General features: G+C 42.6%; 1 protein-coding gene and 1 long non-coding RNA gene across 2 annotated transcripts; one reads left to right on the top strand and one right to left on the bottom strand.

Annotated features, from left to right (window-relative positions):
• Positions 1-1,445: 1,445 nt before the first annotated feature.
• Positions 1,446-16,296, bottom strand: ATP5MC2 (ATP synthase membrane subunit c locus 2). The gene is made up of 5 exons (XM_007439510.4): positions 16,219-16,296; positions 9,742-9,814; positions 4,457-4,534; positions 2,521-2,711; positions 1,446-1,723 (listed from the first exon to the last, which is right to left on the bottom strand). The coding sequence occupies exons 2-5, from the start codon at positions 9,805-9,807 to the stop codon at positions 1,609-1,611; spliced, it is 450 nt and encodes a 149-aa protein (XP_007439572.1). The 5' UTR covers positions 9,808-9,814; positions 16,219-16,296; the 3' UTR covers positions 1,446-1,608.
• On the top strand, positions 16,053-27,695 carry LOC148216288 (uncharacterized). Its single transcript, XR_015795680.1, has 3 exons — positions 16,053-17,941; positions 24,597-24,665; positions 27,512-27,695. It is a non-coding gene; the product is annotated as an uncharacterized LOC148216288 (long non-coding RNA).

Below are 27,695 nucleotides of genomic sequence, written 5' to 3'. Positions count from 1 at the left end.
GTTTAGAAACCAAACAAATATTTGTAAATAAAATATAATAAAAATATATTCCTTATTGTGATCAGAGTGCAAAAAGGTTATCTTCTTTGCCAACAATTAGACCCAAGACAAAGGGTGGAATTCACAACTGAGTTATGCCTAGTTTCCTTACCAATGATTTATTGAAGGACTTCCATCTTACATAACACTAAGCAAATTCTACAGGTGTGATAACTCAAATTTGAAATATTTTAAGCTTGAAATAGCTGTTCAGACCTTTTGGAAGTGTTCTGAATACTTCTGGTAAAGTTGGAACTATTTCAAGCTTGAGACGGGAAATCAAAAAAGTTTCCAATCTCTAGCTAAAATCAAATGATACGGTTTAGTATGACTGTGAATTCAGTCTAAATGTAAAATCAGTTACAAGTTCATGGGAAGAAGAGAGGTCTGCAGGATCCCATGGTTCCTGAGAGGATGCCATTATTTTCATGTTCTATTGGTGGGCTTCCTCCCCAAAGGTGTGTGGTTGGCTATTGTAGGAAAGAGGATACTGAATTTGATCAGCCTTTAGTCTAATCGAGCAGGGTTCTTCCAAGCACCAAAATCATGTTTACTAAACATCTCAATGATAACTCTTAAAGGAAAAGGGACACTTCAAAGGCTGCTGGTTCTTGGCCATGTTTTAATTTACTGGAACCAAGAAAACCAAATTCTACAAAAATTTGTCAAAAGCAGGAGTAATTATTCTAAATGCTACAAAACAAAAACAAAAATGCCTAAACTAGAACAGGCAAGATTCTTGCAGCTGGGGCTTCCCAAAAATTATTTCTTTGGGTTAAGGGCCACTGCAGTGATGTTGCCAAAGGGGGTGAAGACAGATTTGTTTAATGTTTGACACTGACTTTTCTTATGCCTAAAATAGGTGGGTCAAACATAAAATGCTTATTTCACCCTTTTTTAAAAAACAGAAGATTGTAGGGAATCTCATTCTTATTTGCTGGTCGCTAATACATTCTAATAGCAGTGTCTTGGAGGGCCAGGAGGAAAAAAAGAGGGGGCTCAGGAACTGTGTCTGGCATAGAGGCTGTCCATCCTGCTGCAAGCTAATGACATGCCAACAGAAGCACTAATAAGTATTGCTACGAGCCTATGACACTAAGGACAAGCTTCATTAAATTCATTAAGATTTCATAAAGAGTAATGGCATCAAACTACTGATTAGATATTCCACACTTATTGCAAATTACTGAACTAAAAAAACTTACAGCCATTACAGGATTTTCAATGATCTACTGGATGCACTGAACACATTCTATTATGCTGTGCAACTGGCTGACATTATCATATGGAATTCATGTCTCCCACTGGTCACCCACCAATCAATCACTGCCTAACACCATGGGGAAAATATTTGGAACCAGATGTCTATCACAAAACCAAATATGCACACTAAAAAACCCAGGAAATGTATACCAATGCTGTATTTATTCACTTGCCCCCAGTGAACAGGGAGGATTGGTTACAGGTGGGCTTCCCCTCTCTCCCACAAAATGCTCAGCTCAGTGTACACATTAGACTAAACACGGAGAAGAAAGGAAGATCATGTCACAAGTAGTGCATCTGGTTTTGTCACATTGCAAAGAGAATGAGGAATGCTACCATCAAGCAGAAGAGCCCCATGGCCTCAGAGAGCGCAAAACCCAGGATGGCATAGGAGAAGAGTTGCTGCTTCAGTGAGGGATTTCTGTGAAGGAATTAAAAAAGAGAGAGAGAAAGAGAGATAAACACCAATCAGTGGAACAGAGAAGAGCTATAGTTGCAGCATCTCTCAAGGGTAGGTTTGAAGTTACATCACTCCTGGCCATGTCACACTTATTAGGAGAAGCAAAAAACCTAGCTGCATGCAGAGCCTTTTGCAATTAAGTCTACAGAATTTATTAGACTATAAAGATTTTACTAGGGTTTATTCTGCATCAGGTCTTTTTAGCACCACTTTTCTGCAGTCAATCGCAAGTAGAATTAAAACTAAGGCTCCGAAAGACACTTAACATGCTACTATATCAATAAGTAGTGGCCAAGAGCTTTCAAGGTTTACTTAGAAATAAACTGCTTTCTGCAAAGTTTCCTTGCAATGTTAATTAGGAACTTCCTTTTGCACTTTTGTCCATCACTGTTTCTTATTCTGCACAGCTACAGCATCACTGATAAAGAGACTTTTCCTCAGTTTCTGCTCTCTGAAGAAGAACAAGAGGAAACTAATTATTCATTTTAAAAATGAATGGCAGTGCTATTCACAAGGGAGATCTTTCTTCAAAAATGGGATGGATAATGTTACTAATCATATATCCTTACTGAGAAGAACTGAATAATTAAGGACAATCATCAGTAATGTCAGAGTTATACTGAGCTAAAGCAATCAGGCAGAACCTGGGAGGAGGAAACATCTAATTAAAGGCACAAAAGGCCTGGAAAATTCCATAATCCCTTGCCACTGTACAATGATGCTACAAATGGGATGTAAGTATAACTCCTTTTCCATACCTGGCATAGCCAATGATGAGACTGCCAAATACTGTTCCAATGCCAGCACCAGAGCCAGCTACACCCACGGTTGCAGCGCCAGCACCAATAAACTTGGCGGCAGTATCAATGTCCCTGGACACAGCACTTGTTTGGAACTCCCGATGCAACAGCGGCAAAGCTGCATTTTGAGAACCTGAAAGGCAGCAGGGCTAGGAACAAAGATGAAGAAATAGGGGAAGTAGAAGGTAAAGGAGGTGACAAAATGTAACTATGTAATAATCAGCACTGCCTGCAGCCATTACCAATCTTGGCTGTTGGTGTTTATTATCTTTTCAGCACTACCAAGTACACCAGAGTTCAATTTAAAACCAATTCATAGCTTGGCTTCATAGTGGCTACAAACTTTGGCAGGGGGCAACTACCTCCGTTTGGGCCAGTATAATTACAAAGGAAAGGTGGGCAATCTGGTGTCCTTCAGATGTTTCATTGGCTCCAGACAGCAGGGTGCTGTTGGTCTTACAGTACAAGCCATATGGAGAGTATCAGATTGCCTAAACCTGGGGTAGAGAATCACATAACAACAAGACCTGGATTTAAATGCCTCTGTAACTGTGAAGCACGCTGCATTTCACTGGCTGATCCCCATCTGGCAACCAAGCTAGAACTGTATGTGCTCTTTACAAGAGTGGGATTAAAGCAATACGTAAATGAGGAATTGATGGAGAGAATTTCTTGAAGCTTACCAACAATTCCAAAGTTTGAACTAAATGAACTGGCCTTCACTTCTTCCTGTTGTGAGGAGGAGCTGGAAGAACTCCAGATAAGCTCCAAAGGCAGCAGATTCAAACCTGCACAAATTCAAAACTACATCTCCAGGCCCAGCTATTATTAATATTATAGAGAGACAGCCCTGTAGCATCCTGAGGCCCCCTAGTGACTTGTTACAGTTTTTAAAAAGATATCTCTTTGGAAATGTATACTGTTTTATGCCACTGCTTGTATAATCCAAAAAATCCAGCAGAGCCAATTCAATGGAGGAGGAGGGGGAATCTCACCTCAAGAAGCTCAGACATGAACAAATAAAAGACACCGTTTATCTCTTGCATCAATCAAACCTAAAGCAATCAATCCAGAGAGTGGGCAGAGACTTAGTCCAGGGCAATCACTCTGAAGTACCAATTAAGAGCAGGGAAATTCCCCTCTCAAGTAGGCTATATAAAAGGGGACAAGGAAGTACTATTTTGCCTTTTGCCTTCCATCATGGGAGGAGAAAGAATCTCTTCCCAAGCTTGCTTCAACCTGGTAAGAAAACCCTCCAACCCAGAGAGTGATTAGAGAATCAGAACAAAATAGCCATAGGGAATAGTGAGATAGACACAGATTAATGTGTTTTTGTTGAATTATTTTATGGATTAATTTGCGCTATGCTTTTGTATCCTGGGTCCTATTTTGTTCTGCCTCTATTGTACAGATGTGTATTCCTGCCTGCAAGAAAAGCCCCTAAGTTAAAGCCTGCAGGAATCACACTCTTTTCTTTTTCCCTTTCTCCCATTGTCTTTCACTCACATTTACTCCCATAATCTTAATCTGTATTATAAAAGCCTTGTTATGTTCTTCTAGAATCAGTATTCCCATTCTGACAGGGAAAGCTCCAATATAGCTATTCACTGACAGTAGTGACGTGCGACATTAAATGTTCTTGGGACAGAATGTTCTGGGGAATTCTGGAATATTCCCCTTGACAACACCAATCTGACTATTCTAGGGGTGATCTGAAGTTTTCAGTATTGTCTGGAATAGCTGCATTAGCCTGGTCTGAAGGACGAATTGAACAACTGTTTTTGCACATCCCTGGTTAAAACTATAGCAAGTTTTTGCCTGCCGGAACTTGGCAGGACAAAGAAGCAATGCTGAGAAGATTCAAAATCTGTCTCTCTTGGATATCCTAACTTACCTTATCTGTCCTGACTTGAGGTCTGTTCAGCACAGAGGCAGAGAGAGGCCTGCACAAAAACGTGGAACTGTTCCTCACCTGCAGAAAGGAAAAACACATTACAGAAGAGAAAGAAAACTTCCACTGGTACAACAAGCTTCCTTGCCAAGCACATTCTAGTTTTAAAAGCAAAATCCTAACTGTTAAAAGGAACGATGGTGGGGTCAAACATGGTGATTTAATATGTTGTGTAAAGTTATGGTTTGTAAACCATAGTTTATGGCTTTGTATTGTATGCAAACCAAACCATTAAGACCTGTTCAAACTACAATAAAAGCAAAAAAGGTTTAATATAATATATAAACACTGATTTGAATATGTCCACAGTAGCCACCCAACATAGCTATGGTGAAGTGTCCTGTTCCTTTTCTAAAAGGGAAAGGTATGGAGGAAGTAAAAGGGGAAACCCCCTGCCAATTTCTTAAACCCAGGTTGGAGGAGGAAGAATCCAAATTAAAGCATCCTTGGAAGATGGCTGTCCAGCTTCTGCTTGAACACATCACAGCGTTTCCACCACCAACTTTTTAGCACTAAAGCATTTTACAAAGCAGTATTTGATGATCACCAGAAACCTTGTCAGGCTAACCTTACCTTCCTAACAACCTCTTTAGCAAAATGTGGGAATGCTTTAGATCTAATTAACTTCGGTTTCAGCAAAACGTTTCATGAGCACCCCATGGCATTCTGATCAGTGACCTAGTTAAATGTGGGTTGGTGGGATAGCTAATACTCTAGAAGACACAACTAAATTTGAAAGGATCTTGGTATGTTAAGAGAAATAGAATGAAAAAGAACAAAATAAAATTTAACAACAACAAATGCAAAGTTCTTTCCATATGAAAGATCAATCAAATACAGAGGTATAGAATGGGCACTGCCTGGCTTGACAAAACTATTTACAAAAATGGTCTTGGAATAGTAGTTGATTGCAAACTGAATTTATGGGAGCGGTGTGATGCAGCTGCATAGGGGCAAACGCAAATTTAGCTGCAGCAAAGGAAGTATACATTTCCAAATTATCAGTAATAATCATTCCACTTCACTGTGCGCTGGTCAGACATCGCCTTGAATATTGTATCCAGTTCTGGCCACCACATTTTAAGAACAATTTAGACAACTGGAATGGATTTGGAGAAGAAAAACAAGAATGATCAGGTGATTAGAAAATAAATCTTATGAAGAGACTGAATGGACTGGGAATGTTTAGAGTTAAGGAGAGATGATTGTGTGGTGATTTAAAGCATTCATCAAATACCTGAAATGATGTCATACAGAAGAAATCCAAGATTTGATCTCTATCATCCCAGATAGCAGGACACAGAATAATGGATCGAATTTACAGGAAGGTAGATTCCAATGGAATGTTAGGAAGTTTACAATAATAACAACTTGACAGTGGAAGTAGTTTGACCTAGTAAGAAGGTGGATTCTGCTGGAAGCATTCAAGCAGAGGTTGGATGGTCATTTATTATAGAGATATTACTTCAGATTCCTGCACAAACTGTGAGGTTGGGTTCAGTGGACTAAATGGCCCCTACCAACTCTCTTATTCTACAATCTCCAAAGGTGCAAGTTCCTTATATATTCCCCTTTTCTCATCAGGATAGCACATATATTTTAATATTTTATCTTAGACATGCACTTTACTTGGGTCCTAGGACAGCAACTATTTCATATTTTAAATAAAATGTTTAGTTTCCAGGAGCACTGATTTAGAAGAAGGTGGTAATGTGGTACATACTAATGTATCTTTAAAAAATAATCAACAGTTCAGAGTGAGTAATACAATATTTGCAACCTGTACAAAGTCATGCAAATAAAATAAACTAGTTTGTGTTTTGTGTTTGTACAATGTATTCTGTTAGGTATACAAGATACTAAAAATTGTCCTGCTGGACCCCTCTGGGCTTTGGAATTTTATTATATTTCTCAGCAGTACGTACTGAGGAAAACCTGTAGATTAAAGCCCAGATTCTGGTAGATTGTAATCCAAAGAACCAGCAGTATTTAGAATCTGAGAGCTAGGCTGACATCTTTATGCTACTTGAGCCATTGTTGAAAAGAACACAAAGCAGCTGGATAGTCCACTTGGGAAGAACAACACCCTTCTCATAGTCAATTGATGTTGGAACTTTCTCAGTACTATCTTAATTTTGGGGACATGGCATGGAATACATCCCAGATTAGAAATGGCATATATTTGAAGGATCTTTTAATTAAAAAAAAGATTAATAAAAATCAATGCTGTTTGCTTAAAAAGCAAGAGAGAGGTGTTTGACATAAACAAAATTCTCAAGCTGAATTCTTCATTTAGCACTAGACATAGACTACATAAACTGAAGAGGTTGTACTGCCCCATATTTTGAGTTATGCCTCTTCAAATTGCAGTAACTAGAGAGTGGAAAGTGCTCTTCTCTTATCCCGCCTATCACTGCAGCAATCCATCCAGTGTGTGGAACTCAATATACCACGTACAGCAGGGACAGACAATCTTTTTGTAAGTGGGGGCCACACCTCTTAATTGTCCAATTGTACAGTGAGAAAGATAGTAGGATTTCCAACTTCTGTTTTCACTTTTTTTCAGTTTACTCTTTCATAGGTTTGTTATGCCTATCAGAAACTTAATAGACATTTGTTTTAATTTCAAGACTAACAGTAGCAGGAAATAATATTGCCATTATTTGACTGTCACTGCACCTTGGCTGCACAATCTTGGGAGGCTGCAGGAGCTGAATGTTGCCCTGTGCCCATCTCTAGCCTATCATAAGTGGGGAGTAGCCATCATAATTCCAACATCAAAGGTTGGACCTATTTTCAGATAATATAGTCAGCTATCAGAAGATCAAAAACAAACCAAGGAACAAGATATTTATGAACTCCTGTAATTAAGAAAAATGGGGAGATGCCTCCTTTAACCACCTGTAGTAGTTCACCTATAGGATTGAGAAAAGGTAAACAGAACAAAGTCCAGAGTAAAAAGATCCACTCTCAAAACAGGAATATAATCTACTGCCTACATCCATTTTGCCTACTCCTGATCAGGAGAAGCAACTTTCATCAGAGAAAAAATGAATCAGCTTTATTCTGTTCTTTGTAGTGATATAGGAAAGAATGTGACGTGATCATGGCAATAAAAAGTCAAGTTCTATCTCAGGAGGAAACCAAAAAGCATATAGCATACATGATCTGGTATATAACTCTTTTATAAAAGAAAAGTGCTGTTGTGTATTCAGATGTTGGCAGAAAATTTTAGATTCATGGAAAAACAGTGAAGGAAGAATTAGTTTCTAGGACAAAAAGCCAGCAACACCAAGATATGCATGATCCCCTTGTCATAAACCATCTCTTTAACCCACTCCAATTTACAGCTCTGCAGCAAGAGCTGCCAAGATATCTTTAAAAATGTCTTTACAATCATGAGGATTAGGAGTCAAAACTAAAAGAAATCTTCAGAAGGGTCTTCAGGAAAAATTATTCTACAGTCTATGCTTGATTGTGTACTTGCAAGTTATGTAGTTCATTGATTTTAACATACAGTGCATTCGGAAAGTATTCAGACCCCTTCACTTTTTTCAATTTTGTTATGCTGTAGCCTGATCCTACAATCGTTCAAATTCATGTTTTTTCTCATTAATCTACACTCAGTACCCCATAATGACAAAGTGAAAACAGAATTTTAGAAACGTCTGCAAATTTATTAAAAAGGAAAAACTGAAATATCACATTGACATAAGTAATCAGATCCTTTGCAACAACACTTGAAATTTAGCTCAGGTGCCTCCCATTTCTCTTGATAGTTGCTGAGCTGTTTCTACACCTTGATTGGCATCCACCTGTGGTAAATTAAATTGACTGGACGTGATTTGGAAAGGCACACACCTCTCTATGGAAGGCCGCACAGCTAACAATGCATCCTGTATCAGAGCAAAAGCCAAGAGGTCAAAGGAACTGCCTGCAGAGCTCAGACAGGATTATTGCAAGGCACAGATCTGGGGAAGGCTACAAAAAAATGTCTGCTCCACTGAAGGTTCCCAAGAGCACAGTGGCCTCCATAATTCTCAAATGGAAGAAGTTTGGCACAACCAGGACTCTTCCAAGAGCTGGTCGCTCAGCCAAACTGAGCAATCGGAGGAGAAGAGCCATAGTAAGAGAGGTGACCAAGAACCCGATGGTCACTCTGACTGAGCTCCAGAGGTCCTGTGTGGAGATGGGACAAAGTTCCAGAAGGATAACCATCACTGCAGCCCTCCACCAATCTGGGCTTTCTGGCAGAGAGGCTAGATGGAAGCCTCCCCTCAGTGCAAAACACATGAAAGCCCACTTGGAGTTTGCAAAAAAGCACCTGAAGGACTCTCAGACTGTGAGGAACAAGATTCTCTGGTCTGATGAGACCAAGATTGAACTGTTTGGCCTCAATTCTAAACGTTATGTCTGGAGGAAACCAGGCACCGCTCATCACATGCCCAATACCATCCCAACAGTGAAGCATGGTGGTGGCAGCATCATGCTGTGGGGGTGTTTTTCAGCAGCAGGGACTGGGAGACTGGTCAGGGTTGAGGGAAAGCTGAACGGAGCAAAGGACAGAGATATCCTCAATGAAAACCTGTTCCACAGCACTCAGGACCTCAAACTGGGCCGAAGGTTCACCTTCCAACATGACAATGATCCTAAGCACACAGCCAAGACAACAGAGGAATGGCTTAGGGACAACTCTGTGAATGTCCTAGAGTGGCCCAGCCAGAGCCCCGACTTGAACCCTACTGAACATCTCTGGAGAGACCTGAAAATGGCTGTCCACCGATGGTCACCATCCAACCTGATTGAGCTTGAGAGGATTTACAAAGAAGAATGGCAGAAAATCCTCCAATCCAGGTGTGCAAAGTTTGTTGCGTCATACCGAAAAAGACTCGAGGCTGTAATTGCTGCCAAAGGTGCTTCAACAAAGTACTGAATAAAAGGTCTGAATACTCAAGTACATGTGATATTTCAGTTTTTCCTTTTTAATAAATTTACACACATTTCTAAAATTCTGTTTTCACTTTGTCATTATGGGGTACCTTGTGTAGATTAATGAGAAAAAAAATGAATTTGAATGATTGTAGTATCAGGCTGCAACATAACAAAATCGAAAAAGGTGAAGGGGGTCTGAATACTTTCCGAATGCACTGTACTTGTCAACATGCCAGTTGTTTTGAAAGCCAGCACACTATTAAAAATACCCAAGAAGATACATCTTAGTTACTCACCAGGGTGGAGGCAGAAATGAACTTTGCACAAGTATACATATTCAGGGATGTTGGGGGTGGCCACATTCAACAACTGGAAAACAAAACAAAACAAATGCTAAGGTATTAGGAGAAAGTATTCACAGCTTCCATTATCTGTCACAAATAGGAACCTATAGGTAGTCCTCGCTTAGCACCCACAATTGGGACTGGCAACTCCATCACTAAGTGCTGCAGTCGCTAAGTGGAAAATCACATGACCTTGACAGGCTTATGATTTCACTTTCCCTTCAGTTGTTAAGCGAAACATCTCTTGACCATGAGATTTTACATCTGCCTTCTCTATTAACTCTACTTGTCGCGTGCCAGTTGTGAAGCACACACATGGTGATCATGTAACCGCGGGATGCTGCAACAGTCGTAAATGTGTGCCGGTTGTGAAGCACCTGAATGGTGATCACATGACCATAGGAAGCTGTGATGGTTGTAAATGCAAGGATTGGTTGCAAAGCTTTTTTTTTTTTTAACAGTGTCATAACTTCAAACAGTTGCTAAATAAGGCAGTCAATAAGCAAGGACTACCTGTACTATATTTGGAAGATCTATGTCAGAAATGATTTATGCAGGACAGCAATAATAAATGAAAAGATAATACAATGGAAAAAGCTCAAAAAACAGTATATAACATGTTATCAGCAAGAAAAAAGGAACTGATTAGCATAAGCAGAGCTTCACAAATTTTAGATACTGGCTGGTCAAACATTCCAGTATATATTTTTTTTCAGAAGGTTGTCTAAAATTTCATTTGACATGTCCAGATTAGATTTCGATAGGTACATTTTGGACTTTACATTATACCAAACCCTCAAGGGTTCAGGACACTAAATTTTATCACACAGAACCAATGCAATTCCTTACAAATTCTTAAGATTACACTGCTAGAGTAACTGTTGTTTATTCTACATACTAAACATTTGCTAATGTAAGGTGGGCCTAAAGTCACCTCTGGAAGACATTCAGATGGAACATTTTGACACTGCGGAGAGGTAGAGGGAGACTGTAAAAGAAGGAACAATTTTCAAAATGTCAGCTAATTTTACTGTTAATAAAATCTGGCACTTGATTTACAACAGATCAGCATGACATTCTGAGTCCTGGATGTTTAACAGCAGCAAGTACAAGATTTCCATCTTACATTATATTGCTTTTATGAAGCAAGCTTGGAAAAATGGGAATGGATGTATGCGTGGAAGGACTGCGCGTTTCATTCATTTATCATACACAAAAGAAATCCCTGGGTCAGAATCCTGTTTGTACCAGATTCTAGTCAACTGATCTCCAGGTTTAATTTAAAAAGTAAACCAGATCCTACAAGCCTGAAATCCACCATCCTGTGTTATACCAAACTGCACCAATTGCATGTCAGTGACTGGGTTCTGTGATTTAGCCTGTAGACAGAACAGACACATAGGACTGAACTATGTGTTGCCCCTCGATTGCTCCAAGCATAGATATACAGTGGGGCAAAAAAGTATTTAGTCAGCCACCAATTGTGCAAGTTCTCCCACTTAAAAAGATGAGAGAGGCCTGTAATTTTCATCATAGGTATACCTCAACTATGAGAGACAAAATGGGGAAAAAAATCCAGAAAATCACATAGTCTGATTTTTAAAGAATTTATTTGCAAATCATGGTAGAAAATAAGTATTTGGTCATCTACAAACAAGCAAGATGTCTGGCTCTCACAGACCTGTAACTACTTCTTTAAGAGGCTCCTCTGTCCTCCATTCGTTACCTGTAGTAATGGCACCTGTTTGACCTTGTTATCAGTATAAAAGACACCTGTCCACAACCTCAAACAGTCACACTCCAAACTCCATTATGGTCAAGACCAAAGAGCTGTCAAAGGACACCAGAAACAAAATTGTAGACCTGCACTAGGCTGGGAAGACTGAATCTGCAATAGGCAAGCAGCTTGGTGTGAAGAAATCAACTGTGGGAGCAATAATTAGAAAATGGAAGACATACAAGACCACTGATAATCTCCCTCGATCTGGGGCTCCACGCAAGATCTCACCCTGTGGGGTCAAAATGATCACAAGAACGGTGAGCAAAAATCCCAGAACCACACGGGGGGACCTAGTGAATGACCTGCAGAGAGCTGGGACCAAAGTAACAAAGGCTACCATCAGTAACACACTATGCTGCCAGGGACTCAAATCCTGCAGTGCCAGACGTGTCCCCCTGCTTAAGCCAGTACATGTCCGGGCCTGTCTGAAGTTGGCTAGAGAGCATTTGAATGATCCAGAAGAGGATTGGGAGAATGTCATATGGTCAGATGAAACCAAAGTAGAACGTTTTGGTCTAAACTCAACTCGTTGTGTTTGGAGGAGAGAGAATACTGAGTTGCATCCAAAGAACACCATACCTACTGTGAAGCATGGGGGTGGAAACATCATGCTTTGGGGCTGTTTGTCTGCAAAGGGACCAGGACGACTGATCCGTGTAAAGGAAAAAATGAATCGTGAGATTTTGAGTGAACACCTCCTTCCATCAGCAAGGGCACTGAAGATGAAACGTGGCTGGGTCTTTCAGCATGACAATGATCCCAAACACACCGCCCAGGCAACGAAGGAGTGGCTTCGTAAGAAGCATTTCAAGGTCCTGGAGTGGCCTAGCCAGTCTCCAGATCTCAACCCTATGGAAAACCTTTGGAGGGAGTTGAAAGTCCGTGTTGCCCAGCGACAGCCCCAAAACATCACTGCTCTAGAGGTCTGCATGGAGGAATGGGCCAAAATACCAGCAACAGTGTGTGAAAACCTTGTGAAGACTTACAGAAAACATTTGACCTCTGTCATTGCCAACAAAGGATATATAACAAAGTATTGAGATGAACTTTTGATATTGACCAAATACTTCTTTTCCACCATGATTTGCAAATAAATTCTTTAAAAATCAGACAATGTGATTTTCGGGATTTTTTTCCCCATTTTGTCTCTCATAGTTGAGGTATACCTATGATGAAAATTACAGGCCTCTCTCATCTTTTTATGTGGGAGAACTTGCACAATTGGGGGCTGACTAAATACTTTTTTGCCCCACTGTAGTCTCAGAACAAGGGCACATAGCAACTATTAGGAGGAAAATGTTCCACAGATGCCTATTTGGCATCCATAGTATACATGTGGAGGATTATTCAGGGCATGGTGGTCTCAAATCAGTATACAGTATGTATGTATGTATGTATGTATATATGTATGTAATGAGTGCTTCCCTCCCTCCACACAAAGATTTCTTTTTACACAGAGCCATTTTGCCATTAGCTCCACAGTAACAGCTCCTTTTTATAAGCTACCCAACAAGCTTGCTATTATACACAGCAGATGACCAGAACTAAAAATTAGATGTGGCCTCCGTTTCAAATTGTTCTCAAGGCAGCAGCCATGAGATTCAGAGAAGAGAGTGGATGTGCAATGCTTTATAGAACATTCAACCTGCATGGCAGAAACCAGACTACAGCTCCAGAATTCACCACCACATCTATAGGACATAAACTGTGGGAGAAAGATATCTAAAACACTGGACTGCCAATCAGCCTGGAGGAGAGCTGGACCTACTCTCCTGTAGTAATTAACAGCTTAAGTTGTAGAGGTCAGGTCAAACTTTTCACTACTTGGGGATGAACAGTATAAGGGGAGGAAAAAAATCAAGATTTGTTCATTTTTATAGGAAAAACAGCTTATAGTATAATCAGTCACTAATACATACATTTATTGGAACAGCAATGATAACCTCCATAATTGAGTAATTTTTTATTCACAGTTTGCAATCAAATATTAGTTGCCCTCCTGTGGATAAGCCTACTTTATAGCTAACGGTCTTAGCATGATTCAGAATAGAGTAACCGTTTTGATCGCATACATAATCCACAGTGTTTCCTGTGGGGATTATTATAAGGAACTGACAAAGAAATATGCATCATTACTTTCATTATGCACAGAACAAGCTGCTGTTAAAGGCAATGAAAAAGCCTAGCAGAAAAGGGGAAATTATTTTTAAAAAATCCACTTGTCAGCAGCAAGTACCTTTAGAACACAAGCAAATGGAAAACTGAGTATCTCACAAAAGATTCTCATATTTGCCTTTGCTCAACTTCATGTGGTGCGCCAGTTATGCCCTTTCCTGGATCAGGAGGCTCTTGGCCAATCAATCATGCCCTAGTCATCTCTCAGTTAGACTACTGCAATGCACTCTACATGGGGCTATCCTCGAAGAGTATCTGGAAGCTACAGCTGGTTCAAAATGCGGCCATGTGGACAATCTTGGGTACCCCAAGAACGGCACATATAACACCTTTACTGTGCGAGCTGCACTGGGTCCCATTTTGCTTCCGGGTCCAATTCAAATTGTTGGTTACTACCTTTAAAGCCCTACACGGCATGGGTCCAGGTTACCTGAGGGACCATCTAACTCCCATCACATCAACCTGTCCCACTCGGTCAGGCAGAGAGGGCATGTTGCGGACCCCATCAGTGAGAGAATGTTGGTTGGTGGGGCCCAGGAGGAGAGTCTTCTCTGCCACTGCCCCCGCCCTTTGGAATATACTCCCCCCAGAGGTGCAGCAGGCCCCTACCCCCCCCCCCCCAGCTTTCTGGAAAGGAATAAAGACCTGGCTCTGCCAGTTTGTGTGGGGTGATAAGAATCTTACCCATTCCTGGGGGTGGCTGGTGCCTTGATGATGCTCCCCAAGTTACTGCCAATTTTAACATCTATCCTTGGATTATATTTATTTTCTATTTATTTAGGATTATTTTATATTGTAATTTTAATTGATTTTAACTGCTTTGTAAACTGCCTAGAGTTATTTTTTTAACAAGATGGGTGGTGACAGATTTGATATATTAAGTAAATAAAGAAATATGCATCAGTTCAGAAAAATTGAAGAAGCTAATGGTTCTCCCATTATTTCTTAACCAAATTTCAGTGAAGTTGAAGGCCTACTCTTGCTTGAATATTTCAACACATACCAGAAGACTTAAAGGTCAGATACATTATCTCCCTTGCACAATCCTTCAGAAAATATTACTAACAGTACAAAAAAAATCCTATTGTTGTCAAGCTTTTTCATATCCAGTATGGATGTTTTCCAAGTGCAAATGGGAAAAGAGAGCCTATTTCTTGAATTGTGTCTGCTAGAGCAGGGAATGAGCAAAAACTAGACTGAATCATTTAAAGGATCTGTGTGTGTCTTATGATAGATTGATTATGTGTCATTAAGTCTTATGGTAGACAGACTGTTTAATAGTAACAACAAAATTACTCCTACCCGCATTAAATTACACTGCTGAATTAAAGAACCAGAACAGATTTGTTTGCAAACAGGCTGTGAGTTCAAATCAGTTCTGGTGGTATAAGTGATTCAGGTATTGGACTAGGAGCAGAGAAGATCCAGATTCTTATTCATCTTAAACCTTAGAAGTTCACTGGGTAGCTTCTGTAACTTTCAGCCCCACCTATCTCACTAGGTTTTTGTTGTGGGAAAAAACAGGAGGAGACAGCACTAAGCGTGCTGTCTTGAGCTCCTAAATGAAAAGTGGGATGCAGTATAGATAAATAAATTACTCAGAACAAAGTCCTGGGCTCTGAATTTGATAAATCAACACATTATTCAGTTTCAGCTGCTTTCCTGCCAATATCCAGGAAAAAAGTACATCGTGTAAACCTGAACTTCACCAATTCCTATGCCAAAGGGGTGGGAAAAGGAAGGAAGTGGGCATTAAAGGAACAACAGAGGCCATGAAGTAAACCAAGACGCTCATCTGTGAATGAATACCTGACCGTGCGGTTACAAGATGAGAGGGTTTGTGCCAACCTCACTTTGCCGGTGTTAAAAACTAATCACGTTAGCTTGACGCTCAGATGCCTCCTCTTTCAACTCACAGCTTGGGCAGGCAGCAAAACTTACAGCTTTCTTTTTAACTGCCGCCGGTCTGAACCGAATCAGGTCACGCCTCTGCCCACATCAAAGCGGCAGAGAAGGCTGAGAAACGCTGGCAGCAGCCTCAGGGGCTCAGCACGCCTCCCGAAGGACGAGCGTAAGGCAGCCCGGGGCTGCTTCGTCGCGCGCATCGGCCCCGCAAGGCATCAACGGCAGGACGCCCGCGCCGCGCCCTGAGGCCGCCGCCACGCAGGGAGCTGGAGTCCAGTCCCGCCACTGCGGACCCTGCGCATTCGGGGGGGGGGGGAACCCTCGAGCCGCAAAGCCCCGCCCACAAGCCGGGCAAGATCATTCCCAAGGGTGGCCCCGCCCACCACAGGCTCCTCCCCCTTGCCCCGCCGAGACGGTGCGTGTCCCGGTCGACCCCGCTGTGCGCCTCTTCAACGCTGAGGAGGAGCGGGGTGCAAGAGAAGCGAAGCAAAAAGGCCGGCCGGGGTGAGGCAGGCAGGGGGAGAGAGGATTTCCCCGACGCCATAGCGACCGGGGCTCCGCGACCCTACCTGCTGCTCGGGAGAAGAGAGCGAGAAGGACCGCCTTCCGCGCATGCGCCAGCGGAAAGACGACTGTCAGGCCTTAAGCCGCCCGGAAACGGTTTTTCGGGGAAAGAGCGCAGCGGCTGGAGCGCCCGCCAAAAACTACTGGGGAAGTGGCCTTGAGTATGGCACAGCGCCATCTGCCGGTGACGGTGGTGGTATGGTAGGTTACAACCCTGGTCGGCCGGTAACCTGCAGTTTTCCGCATCTTACCTGCCGTCGGAAAATGTGACACGTCGCTTTTCAAATCACCCAGGAGCACTGCGCTTCGGAGCGGGGGCAGCATTTGAGGATTTTTGTATGGCCACTGGAAGAGGACCATGGAGGAGAGAAGGACCGCTGGTGGTGCGTTTCTCTTAATTTCAGCAGGAGTGCCCTCGGGCGAACCAGCGACTTTTAAACTTGTCTTGCTTTCGGATACATTCGTGATGGATGTGCGCCAAGCTAGGAGTGCGTTGTTGCAGGCGGGATGTCTTTAAGTTAGGTTTCGGGGGGGGGGGCGGGCTATCTATCAGAGCTGCAAAACTCCGGACTACCACTAGATGGCAGCAAGAGAAGCTACAAGGTCTTATTGCCGCCACTTAGTGTCTATCTGCAGTGTTGCAGCCCTGTCGAAGCTCAACCCTACACCCTGAGCTGTGCACAAAATGAACAGTCTTCTGCCTATGTCACATATACTCTGCTTTTCTTAGTTTGCCACACCACTTTTACTAATTCACAATCCATGTAAGGTTGAGGACAGCTGAGTTACCCAACATGGTCTAGGGAACTTCTTAACAGAAGGGGCACTGAATGTAGGCCTTCCAGGCTGAACTGGAAGATTGATTGTTGGGGGCTGCTCAGAGTCACTGGGAGTTTTGGGAAGACGGGAATGCACAATGCCATCCCCTGCTCACCCGCAGCCCACCAGAGAGGCAATCCCCGCCTGTCTTTTTCTGCCATACATTAAAAGTAATGTTTTCCAGCTTACGCCCATTAAAGGGGTGGGGGAGTCTTTCACCTGCTGCGCTTCATTTTATGGGGTAGGCAATGCTTGCCCTCCGACTGGCTATGGCATGCTATGGCAGGAACGGCCCCTCCCCTCCAGTCAGGGATCCTTCTCCATTTCATCCTGGAAGAGTGAAACCCTGGAGGAAGGAAGGGCGGACTTTCTTTTCATCAGGTGAAACTGAAAGAACTCTGCCAACTTCCCCTTCTAGCCCAAATGACAGGAATAAAATTAAAATTGTGATTCCTCCCTCCCTCCCTTCCTGGAAGGGATAAAGAATGAGAGGACATCAACAGAGGGATCTCATACAAAGTTTGTCAGTGGAATCCTACCTCCCTCTGGTGTGAGGTAGACCGGACAGGAAACACAACCGGATGAGCTAATTCTTCTTTACTGTAAGGCTACATTAGCAGAATCATGCAAGTCTGAAAGTGCAATTCTCTCCCTGTCTCTTTTACACCCTGAGAAATTAGGGAGGGTCTCTTCTGAGCCTCTTGCCCCACCCACTATCCAGCTGCAGGCTATGCTGTCTCTTATCTGACCGTTCTGGAGGCAACATCTCTTCACCCCACCTCCCAAGATCTTTCTTACACACCATTACAGATCCGCATGTCCTCAAAGACCCAACTGTGGAAAGGAATGCGATTGGTGCATGAATGGGAGGGGCGAAGAAGCAGGGGAATCCACCTTCTGGGTAACGTGGTAAGTACACGTCAGACAGAACACCAGGCCATCACTAGGAGGAAGGAGTTGAAATCCAGAAAAGGATTTTTAAATCTAAATTAATTTCCAGCTGGGTTATACATGGGAGTCAACCAGCTTAAGGCTGAAGCATGGAAAAGCCAAACGTCCATAAGCTGAACCATTTTTGCCAGCCCTGTCTGCTCTGGGGCCTCTGAGTGGAGACTACTGCGACTAAACTTCCAAGCCAGCAGCATGGGCCTGGGGTCGTGCTGGTTGGACATTCAGGGAGCTGTACTCCGAACCCTTCAGGAGGATACCAGGTTGGAGAAAATTTCCCTGTTCAAAAGGTGCCCCAAATCAGGACCATTGCTGATTTGGGGACCATTTTGTCTGACTGCCTATATTTGTGCCCTGGCGTATGCACGGATCTTTCCCTGCCCCAACTCCCGCTTCTGAAAAAATCCTGACACTACTGTACTGTTAGTTTAGGAAGAAGGATGCTGTAAATCAAGAGACAGCTTGATTTGTCTTGAAGGAGGAAACCAGCTCCTCAACAAGGCAGACACACCCATCGGTGCACTAAAAAGCTGCTACTAGCCTGGGGAGCAATTTGGTGGGCCCCAAGCTGTGGTATGCTATCCACTGCACTAGGCCTGCAAGGCCATAATTTAGTTGTAGGGCCCACATGCATTAATTATCACCGCAGCAGAATTTCAACGGGGGGCAATCTATCTTGTGGCTTGCCAGAAAGCGATTGATACACTGGCCTGCTTTTTCATCTTTGGGTCCCAATCTGCATTTTTATGGGCCAGCATGGAGCTTCCCCTCTCTGCAGCCTTGGAGGCTGGGGAGGATAGAGCAGGGCGTGTGTTTACATATAAGAGGAAGCACACACCCCTCCTTTTCTATTAGGGCTGATGCAATGTGGTAGAAGGATGCCTGCTCAATACAGAACAAAGCATTTGGAGAAATCCTTTCTCCTTCTCTTACCCACCCACTAGCTAATTTGGGGGAAGGGTGGAAAAATCCATCTTTATAAAAGTGAATTGCTTAGGCATGGTCAGAGTGTAGCAGGGAGAGGCAACTGTCATATAGATGAGGAACATCATCTAAAAAAAAAATCTTTCCAAAAGGCCCACAGAAGTTGTAGAGATGGTCCAATGGCATCACTGGAAGGAACAGGGCTGGTGTTCATGGCCCTTTCTCATGCTTGATGTTTGGATGGGGTTTAAATGTAACATAAAGCATACTGAAGCTTCATACTTCAGTATGAAATAAAACAACATTTTATTTGTTGCTGTTGCTTAATCTGGTGGTTTGTTGCTGAACATCAGTAATGCAATGCTAGAATCTGCAGTTGGAAAAGGCTTCCATCTGCCCGTTGTCCAAAACCTTGAGGACATTCCTACACAGAGCAAGTTTATTATACCTGCCATTGGATTCCATACACACAATGTTGAATGAAATATTTAAAAGAGCTGTGTGGAAGCTGATCACCCACTGGAACAGAGAAGCTGTTTTTCCATTTAAAACTAACTTGCTTATTCAGCTGTGAGATGAGTTCCTTCAAAATACTTTGAAAGTAATAGCTGTCCAGATTTGCAACATAACACTTGCAAGCTATTCAAGGAACGAGAGGGGGCAAGGGAGAGAAATTGCTTCATTATTGCTAATAATGACAATAATAGTAGTCATAACAGCAAGTTCAGTGCTGCAAGCATTTGCCTTTTACTAGGAAGTCCGATGTGACATATATATGCAATAAGACCACACTGGGTGTCTTGTCACTATTAAATCACAGAACATTTTACAGTCTTCATTGTGCTTGCCTCTGCCAAATCCTAGATTGAGGCTACCATTTTACAGACAAGGAAACTGAGACTGACTCCCAGTGAATCAGGGACACCAGGCAGGATTTGAACTCAGGAGCCTTGGAGTGGCCCCTGCGAAAGTAAACAGTAACATTTCTCTTGATCTCATTCTCACTATGGGAATCCACACAGATACTCCTGAAGATCCTCCCCAGCGCACATACAAGCCGTAAATTCTCCCTAAATGCATGCATACACACGCTGGCACAGAAAAGCAGAATTAACACTCTTTGTTCAGCTCCCCAAAGGCACACACAGATTTGTAATACACATTCATTCTTCCTCTGAGCACACCTCGCATTAATTTTTCACCTCCTCCTCCCTTTTTTCCTCGCAATGCCCTGGCCATCTTTCTCCCCTGGGAGAAGGCCAAGAGCCAGGCATCATATCAAGTTGTCTTTGCTTAACCCAAGGTTTCGGTGGTTGTAATTTATACACCTCCTCTTTGGGCCAAGAAAAGCTGTTAACTCATCTTTATTGCTGAGGGGAAAAACCCAGGATGCAGCTTAAAGTATTTCATCCCTTACAGGGTCAAGTTTCCTGGGATAATTGGTTTGCGATCAGGTGAAATGTGTGTGTGTGTAGGGTGGGAGCAGCGATTGCAGTTTTGGGGCAGTGTCCTAGCGACTGCAGTGCTGAGACCTAAGACATCAAATGGCAATAACAAGACAGGGCTTATTCATCAGTATCACCCATACTTTCTAACATCATGTCTCCTCCTGTTTAGGACTAGGTTCACACACTGCACTAAGCTCTGGGATGCTTAACTACCATTTAATAAAAAATAAATAAAAATAAAGCTGTGTTCATAAACTTGCTAAAATAGAAACCTTGACTTAGAAATCTTGATAGCTAGATTTGCACCACAGGCTAATTCTCTCCCTCTCCCCCACCCCACGAATCCATAAAGACTTAGTCTGTTGTGCAAACTCAGCCTCTCTTTGGTCAGGCTACTTGTCCATCTAGCCAACTATTGTAAACCCGGAAGTCATGAATAGGAAAGAGGTTTAAACTGAGAGTGTGGAAGAGAAAATCTTTGTAACCGACAAAGGGAAGAAATGAAGGTGGGATGTGGATTTGATGAAATAAGTAAGAAGGGAAAGATGCCCTTGAGTTGAGCTCTTTACCTTGGAACTTCACAGAGGCATCCTGGCAAGTTGATTCAGGGAAAAGTACAGATGTGGTTTCCAACTGCCTTTTTCCAGATGTTTTCTCGGCTTCCTAGCCTAGCTCTCAGCCCTGGAATTCCTTAGAGGTCATCTATCCAAGTACCACATAAAATGGAGTCGGGTGGGGAATCAAAGTTTAGAAAACCAGAGAGAAGGAAGCTAACAGCTATAATAGGAGTTAAAAAGGAACAAAGAACCAGAGATAATGGATACACAATAAACTTGCTAGAAAAATGGAAAGGTAGGCTTCTTTAGTGTGATGGAATTGCAACTTCTATGTCACTAGGCAGCATTATGGGACTTAGAGCAATAACATATCAGAATTGGGGGGAGATTGTTGAAGTGCAACATTGGAAGCAAAAAAAATTAACATTTTGTTCAGTGATATTCAGTTCATTCTATGTTAGAATACTGTCTGATCTGATAGCCAGGTAGCAACTGTTGTAAAGTAAGTAGAAATGTTAGTAAGAAGAGAGAGTGGGCTGAATCTTTTAACAGTTATATTGTTAGCTGACAGAAGAAATAAGATTGCTAAGAGGAAGGGTATAATCAGTTAAGAGGCTAAGGGCAATTACGCTGGGCAGTCTAAGCTGCTTGTCTCCCGTGACACTCTCAGGTGTTTCTTAAGGCAACTTCAGACATTCCAGGCTAGACTGCAGTGGGTTCGCAGTGGGACTAGACTGGTGCTCAGTCCTGATTATCCCCACTGCAAGACCCAACTGGCTGTTCCCTTCCTTCTTGCCCTTCCCCATTTGTGCAGGGAAGACAAGCCCTGTTGACTGGTTCTGTGTGGACCAATCTACCAATCTATTCCTGCCTTTTCCTTTCAGAGGTGGTTCCTTCCTCATCTTTCCTTTGCTTCTCCAGATGGTTGCATACACTTTCCCAGATGTTTGCATAACCCCCTTCCCACATTGTCTCAACTGACACTAAAGCAGACCGCCCCCCGCCCCTTAATGGTGCCATATTTGCTCTCATGCTACAATAATCAAAGCAGTAGGGAGCAGTTGCTGTCTCGTTCCTTCTTCTCTGCTGGGCCATGGAAAGAGGAGGAACTGATAGCACAGCCTTGCAGAAACGAAGAAGCAGGGTTCCCATGTTGGAAAGTAAAGTTGTTTTAAAAAATAAAGGGAAAGGAAGTTTTGCATTTCTGTGGGGAGGGGGTAGGAAAGCAAGGGGAACACAAAACACAGTATACTTTTGTCTTTTCTGTGGTTCTTCCAGTAATCCTACAGGCCTAAGCCCTGGTTGCCCAGCCATAGTTCCTGAGTCCTGTTGCCCACTTGTCGCCAGATGTCCTGGAAGGCTAACACCTGACAGGGTCCTTGTTGTCCTGGGCAACAACCAATCCGATATAGGATTCATTTTCTGTTTTCTCACCATAATTAATGGGTTGATGGATACACTTAGTCTGGCTCTTCTGCCGAGACCTATCTGGCTTGGGTGACCCTTCTGGTAGAATACACTACTGTCAGAATAGCTCTCAACTTCATCAGAGCATCACAACCGCCCCTCCCAACAAGGGGGTATCCATGGAGGGGACAAGAGTAGGTCCTGGGTGCCATACCAAAAAACCTTGGACAGCCCTTAGAAAATCTGTGCATTGACAAAATTTCCATCTGCCAATTACAAAATTACGCCGATACCTTACAACATCCTAGGTTCTTGGGAAGAACTCGATGCAAGTGAAGGCCAACACCAGCTAAAAAATTGGCAGCTGGGATTTCATGTTGTTATATATACAATAACAGCTTTCAACTGCAAAGTGTGATATGGACAGGAAATATTCACAAGCAGGGCAACGAAAACAAAAATACCAGCCTTCCACTGAAGAATGTGAACACAGAACGGAATCTCGTGTTCCTCCTGCCCCAGGGATCCTTCCCCATCAAAGTCAACAGACAGTGAACATTCCCCAGATAATCTGGCTGATGTGCCACTTCTGTTCCTGGGAATCAGATCTACACCGAAGCTCATGGCTAAGAAGCTTTTCAAAGCTTGTATAGTTCCCTATTCCAATTACTCATACTTTTAAGTAAGCCCTTTCCTTGGGTTTTTTTTTTCCCCCTTCTTGTCTATTGGCTACCCAAACTTTATATTAAACAGTACCAGCTCATATATCAAGCCCTCTGTGCTACAGGTGGTTGACCTTGAGGCAGAGGGAAGAGATAAGGCTATATCTTGAGCTAGGCTATATCAGGAGATGAGGAAGCATCTATTTAAAAGGCACAGCTTCGGGGGGAGAAGGAAGGGGAAAACTCCGGGACTTGCTGTACAAATCTATGGCCCTAACAAGTTATGCTGTGCATAAGAATAAAGAGGAAAAACCATTTTTTAATGAAAGCACAGAGAAAAACAGAAGCCACCATCTATTTCTCCTTGCCATTACAATGGTCTTCTGTAATAATACTACACCCACCACTCAGACTGCTTTATCTTGCTGCCTGAAGCATCTCGAGATACAGACCCCAAATTTGAAAAAACAAAACAAAAAACACCAAATCCCACCAGTGAGGAATAGGACAGCATTTTCCATCTACCTTAAAAGCATGGATTTCACGCAGATGGCACTTGGGCCTGACACAACTACCGTGTTAAGAATCATTTTTAATCTGGAAGGTCCAAATGTCAGTCTACAGAAACAGGATCACGAGTGTTTCCCATACCATTTAAATTAAATCACCCTATTTCTCAAGTCTGTTAGAGAATGACAATGTGTATACCTGTACACATTAAGGAAGAAATGCCCCGCTAGCAATATTTGTGCATAATTTTTTTAAATGTTATAGACGCCCTTTCCAAAAGCAGCTTTTTGGGGGGTACCTATTCTTTTTTTGTTCCTTCCACCCCCAGATCTCTCTCTCCATCTCCCCTTCTATTCATCTTCCAGCCACAAACGGCTCACTCCAAGAAGCTTCATCGTGTACTGATTGGAGGGCACAGTGTCCCTTCTTAGATTATTACAAATTTGCCAGCTTCCTAGAGCAAAGGTGAAGCAGAGCTGTGCTTACAAAAAAGGAGGGAGGGAGGGAGGCGAGCACCCAGCTGCACAGAAATGCCCTCAGTGATCCATCTCCCCAAGTTGGCAGGAGAAGGGTATCTGATGGTTATGGGATGTTCAGCTCCCGAGGCCTGCTGTCCTTGAGTTATGAGACTCAGTAAAAATCCAATTGAATTAGCCTGCAGATAAACAGCACTTCCGTTTCGCACAACCCCATCCTCATAGAAGAGTGGAGACTAGTAGTAGGAGCTGAAGAGGCTTGCTCAGAATTGGCTTTCGGTTATTATGTCCCTGACCTTGGAAAATGCCCCCCCCACACACACACCTTTTTGCCTTTCTTCATTTAATAAAACAGAACAAAGGGAAAAAGTAGAATAATAGCAAAGAAAAAAGGAAAGAAAAAAACCCTGAAAATCAACAACAGCAACCCTTGTATATATGTATGTGATATGTGCATATGCATATGTATGTATGTATGTATGTGTATATGTTTCTACACAACAGTTTCAATAAAGAATGATCATATATAACGTACACCTGTAAGCAACTCATTCATAAGTCACAAGTAACATGAGTTTGTCAATCCACTGAATAATTGGGGCTAAAAATTTATCTTTCCAATGTTGAACTAGGTTTCTTAACAATAAGAACGGCATGAAGAATTCATTTCTGTTGTCCAACCATCAATTTTCAAGTAAAAGGTATGTAATTCAACAGCATATAGACGTCTTAAAATATTAAACCTTGTTTCAAAGATACTGTAGATAGATAGATAGATAGATAGATAGATAGATAGATAGATAGATAGATAGATAGATAGATAATATGTTCCTATCATACTATCTTGGAATAGGTTCAAAAACAAATGTTTGTCATGTTTTTTCTCAGTTGAGGCCATATGAAGAAAAGCAAGGGCTGGGCATTATCTCCTTTCCCATTTCCCCAAATACAAACCACTTGTTTGGTAACTCGTACCTTCTTAATCTGCTCATCCGAGCTGCCTATTTATATAAAATCCCTCCCAGCTTCTGCTTCTTAATCCCAGTGGCCCTAGAATTATATTTAGCATTTTTTAAATAAACAATTCCTTTGCAGTGGAACGCAGTGGGAGGATAGTTGATACACAGGGGGTGTAGCCAGAAGACATTTTTTGGAAAAGATTCAAAGTGCCAGAAAATACTCAGAGTGTACCATCGTTCCCATGGTAAAAAAAAACAGCAAACAACATTTTTTTTTCTTTAAAAACCAAAAAGGCACTTTGCCGTTGACTTTTAACGGAAAACCACATCACCAAGTCTCATCCCTGAAATTCAAGACCATAGTTGTCAGGGGCTCTACAGGAGGCATGTGGCTGGGGAAAGTTTTCTGGAGTGAGAGAGAAGCTCATCCTTCAAGCCTACTACAGTACAGTACAGTAAAACCAAAGAATGGGGTTGGTGCATCGCTTCTTTATCTCATACAAATACCACGGCCTTATTCCCACAGTGTGCTTAACTAAGTCGACCGGGGGGGGGGGTACCATGTTGTAATATGAGCTCTAAAAAATCATTAATTGTCACGGCAATAGCATCATCTAACCCGCTTGGGGTGATGTTGCAAAAGCTAAGCAGGATTGCATCTGACTAGTCTCTGGGTTGGAGACGACTAGGAAATCCCAAGCTGTAACCTAGAGCAGGAAATAGGAGGAGGGTGGGAAATCAAGCAACGGCTCCCCGTTCCATATTGATGCCAAGAAAACGACATCAACGTAACCAGTAAGTTACCCAAAATAGGGCACAACTTGAGGGAGACTTTACCGTTACTGATGATATATTTTGCTGGAATTTTATTAGTGTACCATATAGAGAGGCATTTTTTTTTCTCATAAGAGCACTTTATACTATTTTCATAAATTATAAAATGCCCCTCAAATGGGCTACAATGGTTAAAATAAAAACATCAACAATTCAAACTGCTACTTAAACTGATTTTAAAAAAAGAAAAAGAAGTAGGTAGGCCTACAATAAATACAAAAATGTCACTGTATAATAAAGCAGCAGGAGATAACATAAAAACAGCAGCATCAAATTGAAAAGGCTGGTGTAATAAAATCTGCCTTGTGCTCTTCCCAAACAGGATCTGTAGCGTAGATCTGATTAGCTTTTTTTTTTTCCCCAGCAGAAAATTCTATGAAATAGATGGCACTGAGAACTTAAAACTTCAAGGTTAAGCATTTCCATGTGTATCTCTGTCCTCATTTTCTCCCCCCCGCCCCCACCAAATTGTGCAAAAAATTCTGCTTTCCTTAGGTATTTTCCACTAGCAGTAATACTCCAGATAAGAAGTCTAATGGGTAATAATTTGCTATCCTTTTATAAAACTCAAATCCACTTCTCTCCACCTAATAGTTGGACCTAATTTTTCTCCTGCCATAACTTCATAGTGGTCAATATTTCTTGGTCCCTACATAATGCTACAACATTAACGTGGTTTATTTGGGCCTTAGCATGATATGTGAAGCTGCCCCTTAGGGCTTAGCATGGGAGAATCTGGCACCCTTGCTTGTTCAATAAATTGTGGTTAAAAATCCTGATTTAGGGCTGTGTTTGTGCCCAGCCACTGAGATACGGATTTGGAGAGCGGAAGCATGAAAGCCTGGTGTAAAGAGCCACAAGGGAGGTGCAGTGGCAAACTTAAGTACCAATGCTGCACACAGGGACTGAGAGACCTCCATCCCGTCTTTTCCCAGCTGTTCCGCCAGAGGCACAGCTGTCAGTTCCTGGTCTGAGGAGAAGACACAGCCAGGAGGTGGGTGGCTCTCAACAGGCCAGGCCTCTTTTGGCTGCTTCCCAGCCAACATCGCCACTGTCTGCCCTGAGTGTGTACGTGAGCATGTGAGAGTGCAGCTATAAATTCAGCGGAGCGCCTAATCACCACCATAAATCATCATCTGAAATAGCCATTAAGAGGGTCGGAGTTCAGGTTGGCATGGCAACAGCCGGCTGGTGGTGACTCAGATGTTGCAGAAGGGAGAGGTGGACAGAGGCAGAGCAGGGGACTGGAGAGGGTGGGAAGAAAAGGGCCTGGGCAGATATGGAGCAAGAGGTCAGGGTACTCTCCGGGCAACCCACTCCTAGCCTGGCAGCATCCTGGAACTACAGGCCTGAGCTTCTGGGTCTCAGGCAGCCTCCCTACCATTTCGAAGGAAGCAAACAGCTCCTTGATTATAGCCTGGCAGCTAGGGTGCCAAGGGAGCAAGCCATTTCCACTGAGTCAGCTAGTGGCACTTAACACGTAATGTCTTAGGATATGAACTGAACCAAAATAAGTTCCCTGCAAGCCCGGCTTCTAAATCCCCCAGCCCCTCTGTTTTCACATGAACATATTTATTGCCATGTAGCAAAACATTCTAATGTTGTGAAAGGCATACACAGCTGCCACAGCCTTTCCATCCTGTCCAGGTGATGAAAGGAGCAATTTTGAACCTCAAAAGAAACCGTGCAGTTCTGGAAGGTACTTCCTTGCAAAGCTGTGTCAGGACCTATTCCAATTCTTCTTTCTTATATAGGTAGTCCACAGTCGGGACCAGCAACTTGGTCGCTCAGCAAAGCAGTCGCTAAGTGAAACCACTGGGCTTATGATCTTACGTCAGCTTTCCTTTGCTTTACAGAACTGTGAAGGTCATAAATGCAAGGATTGGTCATAATTACTTTTTCATCCCCGTCATAACTGCAAATGGTTGCTAAACAAGG

The sequence above is a fragment of the Python bivittatus genome, unplaced genomic scaffold (assembly GCF_059951505.1).
Source record: "Python bivittatus isolate LINGU-HERP-01145 unplaced genomic scaffold, Pbiv_v1 ctg000220_np1212, whole genome shotgun sequence".
NCBI lineage: Eukaryota > Metazoa > Chordata > Lepidosauria > Squamata > Pythonidae > Python > Python bivittatus.
The sequence above is the reverse complement of the archived record's forward strand: the minus strand, read 5'-3'. Positions and strand labels throughout refer to the sequence as shown.

Coding starts and splice junctions, on each gene's coding strand:
- ATP5MC2 (XM_007439510.4), bottom strand. CDS start 9,807: ATGTGGCCACCCCCAACATCCCTGAATATGTATACTTGTGCAAAGTTC. Junction 2,712..4,456: donor CTCAAGTCAGGACAGATAAG/GTAAGTTAGGAT, acceptor CTTTGTTCCTAG/CCCTGCTGCCTTTCAGGTTC. Junction 1,724..2,520: donor CTCATCATTGGCTATGCCAG/GTATGGAAAAGG, acceptor ATTCCTTCACAG/AAATCCCTCACTGAAGCAGC.